Below are 14,822 nucleotides of genomic sequence, written 5' to 3'. Positions count from 1 at the left end.
AGAGCCATCTGAGAACTAAGCAGCTAGTTTCAACCACACTTCCTCCCTGCTCATCAGTCTCTGTGCCTCTGAGTCTCGTTTCTGCCCTTCTGTTCTGATGCTTTATCTCTGGTTGTCTGGTTTTCTTTCCACTCAGCCGAGGTGGGGTGCACGGTCGGGGAGGATGAACTTGGCGGCACTGGCGGAGCTCAGAGCTCCAAGACTGGACTGAGGGGGCTGGGATCAGGACCCCGAGGGGCTCCAGTTGAAACGGTTCTTTCCACCTGAAGGCCGCCTTTACTGGTCGCCGTCCCCGACCTGCTCCTGAGTGGTGTGAAGACATGGGGAAGGAGGGAGTGGCGGGGTTTCCTCTGCCCTAATTCCCCCTCACGGCTCCCAACTTGGGAAATTTGGCCCCAAATATATCTTGGGACCAGTAGGTGAGGGGCTGGAGCTTGTGTCTCCCTTTCCCTTACGTGTTCTTTCGGGTTTTGCTCTTCTATGTCTGTGTGTCTTCCTCCCGGCGTCTATCTCCTTCCACCTCATTCTGGCGGCCCCCTCTCACAGAGCCGGGAGGAGCGTGTTTTCCGCCATGAAGCTCGGCAAGAACCGGCATCACAAAGACGAACACCAAAGACAAGGTATGGACGCGTGCCCCCGCCCACGGTCCAGGCGGCCCCTCTCTCCCCTCCGGTGACCAAACCCCTCCTCTCCGCGGGCAGCGCCCCAACGGGCTCTCCTGCTATTGGCCGGCGGATCCACCTGGGTGGGGCCTGGCCTCTCATTGGTTGGGGGAGAAGCCGGGTCCTGAGAGTGGTCCTCCGGAAGGAGGCGCCCCGAGGGCTGAAGGTGGGTAGAGCGTTTCCTCCGGTCCAGAACTGAGCAGCAGAGCCTCTCAGTCCGTTGGGCTCATCCTGCCCTCTTTGCTCTCATTCTTTCTTCTCCACACAGAAGCCTAGAGATTTTTAATTAGAGGAGGGAATAACAAAAACAAAAAAAGAAGAAAGTTATTTGGCCAATTCCCTATTTCTGGGGGAAAATCAGAGTCCTGAGAATGCTTGCTCTGCGGCAGGGCTCGCTCTCCTGCCTTTTCCCCGTGACCTCTCACGAGGCTGCAGGGACGGCCCTGGGGGAGACAGGCAGGGTGGGTCCTGGAAGACTGGAGTGGCCTGTGGCACTGGTGCCACCGGAGCAGCAGGCTGGGGACGGCGCAGGACAGCTATTTAAGAGGAGGCAGGGAGTACAGTTAGAATACAGGGGAGAAATGGAGTGTATTAGGGGAGCTGTGTGTAACTTTCTAACCCAGGTCTGTAGATCACACACCCATCCTCAGGGCTCCTGGCTTCCCTCCCCAGCATCCCCTGTGTGGCCCACTGGCCCCAGAATCTCTCTCTTTGTCTTTTGCCCCTTGCGAATTCCAGCTGTGCCTTTTGCCTTCCTAGACTGGAGAGGGTAGAGCTGCCAGTTGAGACTCAAACCCACCATCCTTGGGTGGCTTCTCAGAACCGTCATTCCTTCATCTAATTGGATTAGTACACATCAGTACAGGGTTAGGTTCTGAATTCCATCAGCTGTTTTACATGGATAAGTTCCTTCCTAAGCCTCAGTTTCTTCATCTGGTTACATGAGAATAGTGCCTATCTTGCCAGGCTGTGGCTATGAGCATTATGAGGACTAAAGACATATGTATAACGTGCTTGGCATTGTGCCTGGCACATAATAGCCACTCAGTAAATGGTAGCTGCTGGTACAGGAGGTACATAAGTATGTATTATTTTATTCCTGACCCTCTTCCACGAAGGATATTCAGTGCTTGCATAAGTGAGTTACATTCAATTAAAATTAAAAAGCAAGACCAGGTGCAATTTCAGTTAAAATCAGAGATCACGATTAGGCCAGAAACACGACAGATATGCAGACCATAACATTCTAAGCAGTGCTACCAAGTAAACCTGGAATTTGACTCAGCTTCCTGGATGGCAAAGCAAAAAGGGAAATACAATCACTATCCCACCATCCAGCCCACCTAACTGGCCCTCCCTCTTCCCCAGATGAACCGGCAGTACTGGAGATGGAGGACATTGACCGCCTGGCCATTCGGCTGGCAGATGGGCTGGATCCTGACTCCGTGTCACTAGCTTCCGTCACAGCTCTCACCACCAACGTCTCCAACAAGCGGTGAGTGGGCAGGAACCCCACAGCCCCAGTTGCCTTCCCCAGGTCAGGCAGGACCCAGCTTGCTATGTTTGGAATTTGGGTGGGGAAGAATCAGGGCCCATGGACAGCTCCTTCCTAACCCTGCCCCTTTCCTCTTTTCCTGGATGTCTCCCTCACCTCTCCCCCTGCAAAGGCAGGAGCCTGTTCCCAGGTCATTCAACACCTCCGGGCAAAGGGAAATCACGGAGCTGCCCAGCCCACACTTGAACCTGTTGACCTAATGTCTGTCTACCTATCACTTCTGTCATTGGTTAGTCCTCTGTTTTGGAGCCTCTGAGAGCAACTGATCCCCCTTCTGTTTGGCAGTCCTGGAGTGTTTGAAGATCATGATTCTGTCCTTCTGCCCTTCTCCAAGGTCTAACCACTGCCAGTGCCCTCCTCCCCTGCAAGCAGTCCCCTTACACCCAGCCTGACAGTACATTCTCCTCCTCAGATCCAAGCCAGACATTAAGATGGAGCCAAGTGCCGGGCGGCCCATGGATTACCAGGTAGGTGGGGCAGCTAGAGGCCTCATGCCTTTCCGACTCTGTCTAGTGAGGGGTTCTGGCCAGATGTGCGTTATAGACTCTGTGAAGGCATGGATCTGAGGGTCATAGAGAACCACAAGCTGAATATATGTTACCAAAGTAAGCTTGTTCCTGGAAGGCGCTCACAGCAGTGTCATAAGTAGAGAAGTACAAACCCAAAGAGCAGCTTGAGAGCTCTGCTTATGCTGGTCAAAGCCCTCCTAGGATTTGTAACGGTCTTTATAAAGTGAGAGGGACCTGCAAAAACCATAAAAAGACCAAAGAGCATCCAAAAAAAAGTTTTTTAAATAAGTGTCTCTGAAGAAAGATAGATATTTTGGTGTTTTGTTTTGTTTTGTTTTTTTCGGTACGCGGGCCTCTCACTGTTGTGGCCTCTCCCGTTGCGGAGCACAGGCTCCGGACGCGCAGGCTCAGTGGCCATGGCTCACGGGCCCAGCCGCTCCGCGGCATGTGGGATCTTCCCGCTCCACGGCATGTGGGGCACGAACCTGTGTCCCCTGCATCGACCGGTGGACTCTCAATCACTGTGCCACCAGGGAAGCCCCTGGTGTGTTTTTTTAAATTGTTGCTTTGTATTATTTTGATGCTGGAAGTAGTGTCAATCCTGGCTATCTATAGATGCTGAGAATGTGGGTGTTTTTTTCTTCTTTTTGCTTCTCTGTATTTTCTGAAATTAACACTTAATTTTTTTATTTGTATGTTTCTAAAATGGCTGAGATAGGGAGAGATTTGCAGCTATAAGATTGCTAATGTGGCCACAGTGCAGGCAGGATGGATGGGGCATGAGCATGGCTGGGAACTGCGGGTAGAGGGCCATATGAACAGCAGGACCCAGTGTAGCCCTCCCAGCCTGGGGCCTCATCCTCAGCTTTGCAGGGCTACCCTCAATTTTGTCTCTTTTCCCAGTGTTGATCGGAGCCTGAGAGACTGAGTTACACTAACATAACTCACGATAGGCTAATGTACAAGCCGGAAGTACCTAGTACTTATTTATAAACTGCAAACAAGAAGGGCCCAAGGACCACGGATTCCTCTGGACCCTTCATTAGGAGCTATCAAGACCCAGTTGTAGGTGAAAAGACTGCTGGGTGTTCCTAGGATTGAGGGAGTTTGCTGGCTGGTTGGGAGGGCAGAGCCTTCAGGAGACCTCACCTGACTGCCACTGCACTTCCTGCCTAGGGCCAGCGCCAGGCCCCAGAATCAGAGCAAACACTTCTCCCAGGTTAGGGCTTTATCTTTGATGCCCATTTCCCAGGCCCCATGCTCCCTTCTTTAAGGACAGCCCACCTCACCTCACTCAGGTGATAATATTGAGGACTTGACCCCAGCTTTCTTTGTATCAGGTACATCTGGTCACATTTCCTCAAGGATGCACCCTGTCTCTCTGAATCCTTGCTTCGGTTTGTTTTCATCCAGTCGGTGACCATCTTCCCAGGGGCTTGAAAAATAGCCCCAGGCAGTGTCAAGCGGACCTGCCCCTGTGGATTCAGACAACCTCACACCACTGGGCTCCTTGGAGGTTTGGGAATGTCACCTCCTCACCTCTCTGCCAAAACCCAAGCACACAATGTCCTAACACTTCTGAGGGCTTTTCCAGGAAGCTCAGCTCAGGGCTTTGCTCCTCTGTGTTCTGAGAAGAGAAAAACTTCTAAAGAGCAGAGACCCCATAGTCAGATGCTGTTCAATCCACAGTGTCACGAGCCCGCCATGTAAAGGCACATAGAAAACGGTGTCACCGTTACTGTTGCTGCTAATGTAACTGTTATCTTTTTGAAGGTTTACTATGTGCCAGGCACTAGGCTAGGTAGGTATGTTTCCCATTTAAGTTAATGTAATCTTAACAACCACCCAAGTATAGGTATTACTGTATTTCATAGGCGAGAAACTGAGGCCCAGGGTGGGTAAGGAGCTTGCCCCAGGTCACACAGTTATTCAAAGCTAGAAGCAAGGTTCAAACTTGAGGGTGTCCTACCCCATAGTCAGAGCAACTAATTTCTCTCTAATTAAGCCTTTTGAACAGTCTCTCCCTCTGGTCCCTGTTCATCTTTAGCTTACTACCTACTGCCTGTTTTCAAAAGCTCTTTCAGACCACTTCTTAACAGAGACTTTTATTAAGTGGACCAGACAGTCAGCCTCCAAAGACTTTGTAAACATTCTGAACTGAACAAAACAGTTGTATTGGACCTGGTAACACAGTATTCCCTGACAGGTTGATTCACATCTCCACTGTGTTAACACACTTGGAGAGAGCGCTGAGGATGCAATGGGAGGGTTGCAAATGTGGAATTATTCTTGCTTTCAGTAAGTACAATGTATAAAGCAAGAAAAACCTATCAGAAGGACTTCACTCTCTTGGAGAACTTGGCTTTGCTGAGTTAGAAAGACCTCAGCCAGAGGCACTTAGCCGAACTCAGATTCAGGAAGGATCCTCAGGGCTCAGAACCATCCTAAAGATCGGGTAGCACTGAAAGGAGGTCCCAAGGTGAAAAGACCATGGTGTACTCAGGCCCTTTGTTTCTTCTGTTTAGAATGCATGTAATGCGAAAACCCTTTCCTGATTATTGGCATCTCAAAAGCAAGACGCTGCAGCTTCCTCCCTGTGACTATGCAGTTTCCCCATCAGAGTGGGCAAAGCTTCCTCCCTGTGACTATGCAGTTTCCCCATCACAGTGGGCAAAGCTTCCTCCCTGTGAATGTGCAGTTTCCCCATCACAGTGGGCAAAGCTTGGTGATTGTCACTTGGCAGGGATGTACTTGGCGGGTCACAGAGTCTTGAGTCTCTTCTCTACCCTCTCTTCCCGCCACCAAGACCATATACATTTTCACCTCCAAACATCTCTCCAGTTTTCACCTCCACGTCATTTATCCAGCTCAAGTGCCATATGGCAGCCACTTCCTATCTGATCTCCCTGCTCTCATATTGCCCCCTCCACTCCATGCTCTACGCCGCCACTGGAGTGATCTTCTCAAAATGCACAGCTGGTCATGTCACATCTCTGTCACCTGGAGACGAGGGAACATAAAGGATGTTTCAGAAGAGCAGTACTGGGGCTTCCCTGGTGGTGCAGTGGTTGAGAGTCCGCCTGCCGATGCAGGGGACGCGGGTTCGTGCCCCGGTCTGGGAAGATCCCACATGCCGCAGGGCGGCTGGACCCGTGAGCCATGGCTGCTGAGCCTGCGCGTCCGCTTGCAACAGTCAGAGGCCCGCATACTGCAAAAAAAAAAAAAAAAAAAAAAAAAAAAAAAAAGCAGAAGAGCAGTACTAAAGGGTCCACCACCTCTCATCTCCAGCTCCCAGCGATGTTCTTGCAGCCCGATCAGATCCCTCAGAAGCAGGTCACAAAGCACCATGACTCTTGGGTTCTCCCAGGACAGAGGTATAGATTTACACTCAGCGGTGTTCCTTGTGATGAGTTTCATGGAGTCACCTGAGGATTATGTCCCTATCTTGGAAGGAGAGGATGGAATAGTCAGTCACCAAAAGAGTTACCCTGGTCAGCTGGTCAGTTGGTCCCTTAGTGGCTCTATTTGCCTCCCCCTCTTCCATCATGGAAAGACTGAGTCCTCTGCTGATGACTGAAATCCCCTTCTTCAGAGTTTAATGTTTTGTTTTTTTAATTTCAAGTCCAAATGATACATTCCCCTCCATAGAGCATGGCGGGGGGAGGGGCAGGGGGAGCCCGGACTGGCATTCTCCTCCCCGACCAACGCCAGGCCGCGACCTCCTTTATGCACTCTCAGGGTACCCCTCAGGTCACCCTTCAGCCTACAAAGAGCACGCACTGGAGCCTCCTCCTCCTGCCCCACCCTTTTCTCCTTTCCGCCCTGTGCCCTCCCCTCCCTACCTGCTTCCCGCCGGGTGTCAGAGCTTCCAGCTAGGGTCGTCCACCATTACTGGCTCTGCTCAGTGGAAGAAGGTGGGAACTCTGGGGCCTGAAAAGGAGCAGGGAGCAAAAAGGCTATCATTACGGCTGAGTCCCTGGGTGAAAAACGTAAAAACCAGCCAACCTCTCACACTGCAAAAGTTAATCTCCTGATGGTATATCTTTACTACCTTATTATACCAAAACTGTGTTTGTCTACTTCCCAGTCTTGAGTTACAGAAAACCTTTTTTTTTTTATTTTTAATGGAGGAAAAGGAATGGGTTAGTTTTGGGGAAAAAATGAGCTCTTAAAAACATCTTTGGTATAAAGTTTCATAGAGCTTAAAACTCTATAAACTACTATGCAAAGAATGTTCTGGAAGGACTTCTAGTGTCTGTTTACTCTCTTCACAGTAAACTTCTCAGAGCTGGCTCTATTTCCCTTTTATCTCCCTGAAGAAACAATGATTATTGAACTCCTTCAGAGCTCCAGATTCTCAGTTCCATTCCCTGTGGAACCTCATTCCACATAGAAATGCTTGTTTTCATAGTTCAAGTATTACTTCAATTAGTAAATGTTCAGTTTCCAGTTCTACATACTTGCTTGGTGACGTTCTCGTTGTCATCAGGGTTTTTATTTTGTTAACATCGTTACTTTTGTTGTGTGGATTTTTCTTGCCCTTCCGGATATTTATAAGATATATAAATATCTGATGGACGCAGTGGATGATAAGTTTCATGGCTATTCTTTTTCATGAAAAGGGAGAATGATTCTCTTGAGTAAATCATATTTAGTAGTTGCATCAAAGCACAGCAATTAAAATACCAACTCTCCAAGATGAGAATCGTAAAAAGCAACTCATACAGGTTTATTAGAGGAGTGCTGAGGCAAATGCTAAGACTAGCTCGACATAAGCTATTTTGTTAAAATGCAAGTTCAAGAGACTTAAATGAAACAATATTAAGCGTCACACATGACCCTATCTGTTTGGGACACCAGCCACTTAACTGAAAGTAAATTCTAGTTGAGAAGCCATTTATAACAAGAGCTCACATTCCCTACACCTGTCTACTGTTTATGAAGCACTTTGATGCACATTATCTCATTCAACCCTCACACAAACTTATTGATAGGTAGTGTCTTCCACTCATAGCTGAGAAAACTGAGGCTCAAGGCCATTCCAGCAACCCCGAGTCTGGGCCTCTTCCTGTTTATCATGGCCCACCCATGGCCACGGACACCTCCAGACCCAAAGCAGTGAGAGTTCAGGAAGAGTATGTGCACAGACACATACACCAACACACACACACACACACACACACACACACACGCACGTCCCTACCTCCCTCTCTCTCTCTCTCTCTCTCTCTATATATATATATATATATATGAAAATATTTGTTGAATGGATGAACAACTGAAAAAGTGCTTCCCAGAATAGAAATAAGATTCCAGAGATGTGGATGCCACTGAAAAAGATACAGAATGCACACAACATACAAGTACAAAGGCAAAAAAAGGTGTGTTCAGGTGGGCACCAAAGCCTCACTGGGCATTCAAAGAAATTAAACAAAAGAAGGGGAGCCAGGAATGTAGAAAGGGAGCCAAATTCCAGAAATAAAAAAGATGTCAGGGCTTCCCTGGCGGTGCAGTGGTTGGGAGTCCGCCTGCCGATGCAGGGGACGCGGGTTCATGCCCCGGTCCGGGAAGATCCCACATGCCGCGGGGCGGCTGGGCCTGTGAGCCATGGCCGCTGAGCCTGCGCGTCCGGAGCCTGTGCTCCGCAACGGGAGAGGCCACAGCAGTGAGAGGCCCGCGTACCACAAAAAAAAAAAAAAAAAAAAAAAAAAAAAGATGTCAGAGGCCTGCAGGCTTAAAATGAGAAATGCTGGAGCAGAAAATTAAATGCATGTTAATGGAGACTTAGAAAGCTTAATCCCGGAGTACGCAAAACCTGGGAGGTAGGTTTGCAGCCCTCGGTGAGGCAGGGCCATTGATGCCGGGGAGAACTTGAAGCACATGGAATCACCCGGGAGCTTTAAAAATATGGCTGCTGGGACTTCCCTGGTGGCGCAGTGGTTGAGAGTCCGCCTGCCGATGCAGGGGACGCGGGTTCGTGCCCCGGTCCGGGAGGATCGCACGTGCCGCGGAGCGGCTGGGCCCGTGAGCCATGGCCGCTGGGCCTGCGCGTCCGGAGCCTGTGCTCCGCAACGGGAAAGGCCACAACAGTGAGGGGCCCACGTACCGCAAAAAAAAAAAAAATATGGCTGCTGGACGCCACTCCTTCCACCCCTCCCCCAAGACTGGACTGCGTTGGTCTGGAGTGTGGCCAGGGCCTCAGGGTCTTTACCCACCATCCTTCCCCTCCCACCTGGTAATTCTGCTGCACACCTACTTGGAGGTGATCTAGCCACGCCCTTTCTTTATAAATGAGGACAGTGAGTCTTAGTGGGGGAAAGAGCCCAGGATCACCAGCGGATGTACGGCAGGCCGACTGGCCCCCAAATGCGGTGCTGGCTCCCGGCACCTTCCAGCCCGCTGCCCGGGCCCCGACTCCTGCAGGACCAAATCCGACCTCACCCGCTTTCCTTCTCGGTCCCCCTCTTGCCCGCCCGCAGGTCAGCATCACGGTGATTGAGGCCCGGCAGCTGGTGGGCTTGAACGTGGACCCCGTGGTGTGCGTGGAGGTGGGCGACGACAAGAAGTACACCTCCATGAAGGAGTCCACTAACTGCCCCTACTACAACGAGGTCAGCGCCCGGGGCCCCAGGTGGGGAAGGGGCCTCCAAACCATGGCAGAGGCTGGGCCCCGGCCCCATGGGGCCCAGCAGGAGAAGCTGGGAGTCAAGGGGCACAGAGGGCCACCAGCCGGCGTGACCTTGGCCCGCCCGTTACAACCCACAGCCTGCTGACGTGCAGTGCTGCCCCCTCTGAAGCCCCGGTCCAGATCCCAGCCAGACACAGGTCTGGCCAGGGGCCACCCTGTGAAAGGAATAGCACCCCAGGTCCTCCTGTGCTGCTCCCAGCAGCGCCTGTGAGTGAACTGCACACCCCCTGAGGCCTGGTCCCAGATGTTTCCCAGGCCAGAGCCCCGGGGCGGGGCCGCCTCCTTGCAGCCCCAGCCGTGGTGGCACTGGCACCGTTAACGAGCACCTGCTGCATGGTGGCGGGCACTCTCGTAAACGTTTTTGGTGTGTCATCTCTTCTGACTCTCACACTGTCAGAAGTTGTCACCATCAATCCCATCTTACCCAAGGGACCTTGAAGCTCCTGGAGAAAGACCTGGCCCGGGTGCTACGTGCCAGAGTCGGGTTCTGTGTGCGCACGCTCCCTGCTCAGCTGCCATCATGGGCACCTGAACCTCTTCGGGGTCCTTCCAGACCACTGGCCGTGATGCTTGGGGAGTGAGGGGCAAAAGGCCCAGTACCCACTGCTGTTCGTCGCAGCTGTTTGAGGCCACATCGAAGTTAAAGGACCTCAGAGACCTAGTTCAATCTTTCCATCTTACAGAGGAGGAGACTGAGGCCACAATATGAAAAGGGCCAAGATCACAGAGAGTACTGTAGACAGAGCAGGGCCCAGACTGCCCTGCCTCTGCCCAGCGCTCTGTCTGCCACCTTGGACGGTCACCCCAGACACAGCATCGTGACTCTGGGCTCCAGGGAGGGACCCATCTTAATCAGCTCTGGGGAAGGATGCCCCTCAGATGCCTGAGCACACATCAGACTAAGCCAGAAGTCAGCTGGCACCCTGGCCAAACGAGGCACCTGCATCCTGTGTTTTGGTGTCCGTCCTGGGGGTGGTGAGGGCTGAGGGTGCCGTCTGCTGCTTGGGGGAGGGCATCACTTGGGAAACTGTGGGCGGCCCCAGTTGTGGGCCTTCAGGAGGAAAACCCAGGCACAGCTCTGCCCTTCACGGGGACCCAGCCTAAAGCCAGAGCCTGGCCGAGGTCTCCTCAATGACCACAAATGGACCCCATTCTCACAGCTGGTTTCCTGTAGGGCCACAGGGCTGGGACACTGCTGTTTCAGGACCCCCTTCAGCCCCATGTGGAAACCTTCCCAGGAGTCAGGAAATTCAGGCTCGACACCTCTGACCTTATGTCAGGACACATCCCTGACTGGAAAAACCTCCGGCCCAGATAACATCTATTTTTCCCTAACAGATGTGGAGACAGGGCCCCATGGCCTTCCACAGTTATTTGATAGTGGTGACGCCATGTTTGCCTGAGGGGAGGGCTCACCTTGCAGCAGGCCCACATGCCTCATGTTTCATTCAAATGGTTTCCTCCTTCCCAAGGAAACAGAGCTGTTCTCCCCACTCTGTGGCTCCTCAGCAAACTCCTACTCACCCTACAGAGCCCAGCTCAAATGTCCTTGCACTGAGTAGCCTTCCCTGCACTCTCTAGGTCAGAGGTCAGGGCATTCCTCTCTCTCTGACAACAACATCCCCAAGTTGCAGTTGGTTCTTCATGTCTAACCCGGGAGGCTCCCAGTCTCCTGCATCGCTGTAGCACAGCCCAGGGCCTGCCATGTACCTAGAGGGCTTTGGTAACACTTTGCTGAATGGATACTTACCCAGACGAAGAAATAGACATCCGCTGGGCATCTGCTCTGCACCAAGCTCAAGCCTGGCCACAGAGCGGGTGCAAACAGCACACTTCCTGGTTCCATTTTCCAAACTCTACATTTATATCCACTAAAACTATTTATTCCACTCATCTTTGGATCATCTTAAATTTACACCTGATCATATTTTTGTTCTTTTTCACAAACCCAAGTAACTCTGATTTATTCAATTTCTGTTTCCTCTAAACCAGAGTTTCTCAAACTCAGCACTGTGGCTACTTTGGACCAGGTAATACTTTGTTGTAGGGACTGTCCTGTGCACTGTCGGATACTGAGCAGCGTCCCTGGCTTCTACCCACTAGATACAAGCAATCCTCCGATAGCAATCCTCCACTCAGTTGTAGCAACCAAGAAGGTTTCTAGACATTGTCAAATGCCTCCCGGGGGTTAAAATCGGCCCCAGCTGAGAACCAGTGCGCTAAACTATCTTCCCATGATTCCTCCCAGCCCCAAAGCTAGAATTTTCTTTCCCTTTTCTTCTGGTCGCAGGGGTGTGCTGCTTCCCGCTAATTCTCTGAGTTGATGGGAACCTACCTTTGGTTCCACTAAACACAATAGAGGGAGGTGGGAACGACCAACATCACTTAGATTTCTAAGTAATCACAAAAGGGAAATATGTTCAGGAAATACAAGGAATACGACCACAGACAGCGCAGAGTTCTAGCTTAGTTAGCTTGCTCTCCTAGGGCTGACACAGCTCTGCGGCACCTGGCCTGGCCTTGACCCTCCCGCCTGGCTCTGGACCTGTCTTCCTGTGAAGGGGGGCTCATAACCATCACCCCCCCACCAGAACAAGCTGACAGTCCACAGCCCAGGCCAAGACCTCTCCTCGGTGCGTCCGGTCCCAGACACTGTCATCTTCCTTCTGCCTACAACCACCTCCCCCCATTGCCTTGAATCCTTCTCTTTCTACACCCCAAAGAATCTACCACTATATCGTCCACTCAGCATCGCCAACTCTGCCTTTGCTTTTCTTTTGACTCCCCTTTTGTCTATAAGGCATTTCACTCTAGCATATTCTAAGCACAACTATGAAGAACCATTATGATCAAGGACAGGAGCTAGAAGCCTGTCATCTATCCATCCATCTACCTATCCATGCATCCATCTATCTATCTATCCACCTAGCTACGCCTTTCCTCAGTCCCACATACCTCCTAGTGACCACCACTTCCTCACCTTAATCCCTGCACTCATTTCTGTGCCCCATCTTTCCTGAAACTGCCCTTTTCCAGACATCAAGGACCTCCCTGTCCCTAAGTTCAACGTCCACCATTTCTCCCTCTCCCTTGACCGCCCCGGCCCTTCCATCCTCTCGCCGCCCCCTGCCCTGGGGACCTCTCCCGCCACTCTCCTGCCTTCCCCTCTCTCCAGCTCCTCTCCTCACTGCCTTTCTTGGCATCACTCCCTGTGCCCACTGCTGAAGTGCTGCTGCTTCTTGGAGTCCTGTTCTGGGCCTGCTTCTTTCCTACTGTCCTTCCTTCTCTCCCTGGGTATCTCCCCAGCCTCAAGGCATCGGTTACCATCTGCGTGTCTGGATGCCTGTACCACCCACCTCTCCAGAGCTTCAGTCCCCCGTGACCAGCATCATCTGGGCATAGTGCTTCGTAGCAGTTGGTATTTATTGTGCAGTGGCCGTGTGCATGCCTGGGTTGAATGCTTGACCCAGGTCATCTCATTTAGATTCCGAACCACGCCTCCCAGCAACCCCGTGAATGCTGCCCCGGAGCAGTCCCACATGGCGGCCCTGGCTCGTTATCCCCACGTCACAGAGGTGTAAACTGAGGCTCAGGAAGGAAGGTGATTGGAGCAACAGTGAAAGCTCAGTCTTTCTGGCTCTAAAGCTGGCGCTGTTACCCACAATGCTCTAGTGTGAGCCTCCAGCAGCCAGGAGCAGATTCTCATTTACTCCAAGCTCTTCGGCAACCTTTCTTCCATCTCCCTGCCCACAAGTTCACCAAAACAGTGGGCCTTCTGCTCGCTGTCCGCACCCTCGCTCCCAGCGCCTGCACACCGAGGCCGGGACGGATGGGTGGGCACTGCAACTGTGAGTGGCAGCTCCCAGCCGGAGAGGACAGGTCGCGCCCATGGCACTTACATTTATAGCAGATCAAGTGCATCGGTTCTAAATTCCAAGGCTCAGCTTAGTTTACATTTAGACACCTCCAAACTTGGGGTGCATCTTCTAGGCAGCATTGTGGTTTAATGGTGATGTCTGTGGGACCCATATAACCACAGCGTATCTTACAGTATCTTACATGTGTCTCATCAAGCCTCATAACAAGGCTCTGAGGGGGGGCCATCATTACCCCCGTCTGACAGCTCAGGAAGCTGAGGTTCAGAAGACGTGTTGCTCAAGACCACACGACTCCCAGCTCCCCCGGGGTCAGGGGGGACCAGTGGTTGCCCCGCCTGCTCATCCAAACTTTGGGGCTCAAGGGAAATGGCCGGGGTGCAGACAGGCACTGTCAGGAGGGAGGGCCCGGCATTTAGCTCCTGCCCTCCAAGTGACAGCAAGTCTGGGTCCTTCCCCCTCCAGTACTTCGTCTTCGACTTCCATGTCTCTCCTGACGTCATGTTCGACAAGATCATCAAGATCTCGGTGAGTGGGGAGCAGTCCCTGGCAGGCGGGGCTCTTAGCTCAAACTGCACCTCTGTGCAGACTTGAAAAGGGCACCCCTCTGGGCGGGCCAACCCTAAAAAGGCAGACCCGCACTCAGACACACAGCCGGGCAAGTGGGGCACAGGCTGGGCGTGGGCCTCTCTCGCCCCATTAGCTAGATCCTTCAGCAGAGCGTACAGCCTGCTCACGCGTACCTGGCAGCCAGCAGAGCACAGGCGAGGCACAGAGGCTGATACTAAGCCTCAGAGAGCGGCCCCTGCCCTGCCAGGCGCCCTCCTGCTTCGCTTGAAGCTCACATCCCCAGAAAGAGTGACATGGCGCCGCTATCAGTCAGCCCTTCCCCGCCTCACGGAAAGCCTCAGCCCCATCCACCTGACTGGTGACTGACTGGTGGTTCTGCCCGGAAGGTGATTCACTCCAAGAACCTGCTGCGCAGTGGCACCCTGGTGGGCTCCTTCAAAATGGACGTGGGGACCGTGTACTCCCAGCCGGGTGAGTAGCTGCACAGCCGGTCAGCTCCGGGACACGCAGTCCCTCCCACCCTGGCGGGCCCTGGGCTCAGGTGAGGCCGTGAGTGCACACGGTCATCAGGTATGCAGAGCGATGGGGTGCCCAGCCTGCATACAGTCGCAGTGACCACCTGCGCCCAGTCGGCGGGGCTCACGGGAGGCCTGCAGAGTCAGCAGCATGGCCCCCTTTTACAGCTGAGGGGCCTGGGCGCCAGAGAAATGCCAGGGCTTCCCTGGTCACCCAGCTGGTCTACAGTGAGGTCAGGCCGTGTGACTCCAGAGTCCCTACTGAGCCACGCTGTCCTCACACCCAATGCGGAGTTGGGGGGCAGTCTCTGAGGGATACTGTGCCCTGAAAACACGTTCACTGACCAGCCGTCCAGGGACCCCGGCTGCCTGAGAACAGCCGCCTGGGCTATCTGCTCAGCAGCTCTGGGGGAACCCATACACCAACACCGCGTGGGGTTAGTGAGGG

The 14,822-nt window shown here is 52.7% G+C and overlaps 1 protein-coding gene across 5 annotated transcripts in view; it reads left to right on the top strand.

Annotated features, from left to right (window-relative positions):
• OTOF (otoferlin) overlaps positions 1–14,822 on the top strand; it is a gene marked incomplete at both ends in the record, with an annotated part of 91,654 nt that overhangs the window by 50,955 nt on the left and 25,877 nt on the right. For all 5 annotated transcript variants that reach the window (XM_082852147.1, XM_082852148.1, XM_082852144.1 and 2 more), the window contains 6 exons: positions 547–620; positions 2,031–2,157; positions 2,630–2,684; positions 9,206–9,337; positions 13,755–13,817; positions 14,246–14,330. In XM_082852147.1, the coding sequence (XP_082708273.1) occupies positions 547–620; positions 2,031–2,157; positions 2,630–2,684; positions 9,206–9,337; positions 13,755–13,817; positions 14,246–14,330 (536 nt within the window). The remainder of the gene's footprint in view (positions 1–546; positions 621–2,030; positions 2,158–2,629; positions 2,685–9,205; positions 9,338–13,754; positions 13,818–14,245; positions 14,331–14,822) is intronic.

Source organism: Leucopleurus acutus (assembly GCF_964270905.1).
Source record: "Leucopleurus acutus genome assembly, chromosome: 12".
NCBI classification, from domain to species: domain Eukaryota; kingdom Metazoa; phylum Chordata; class Mammalia; order Artiodactyla; family Delphinidae; genus Leucopleurus; species Leucopleurus acutus.
The sequence above is the reverse complement of the archived record's forward strand: the minus strand, read 5'-3'. Positions and strand labels throughout refer to the sequence as shown.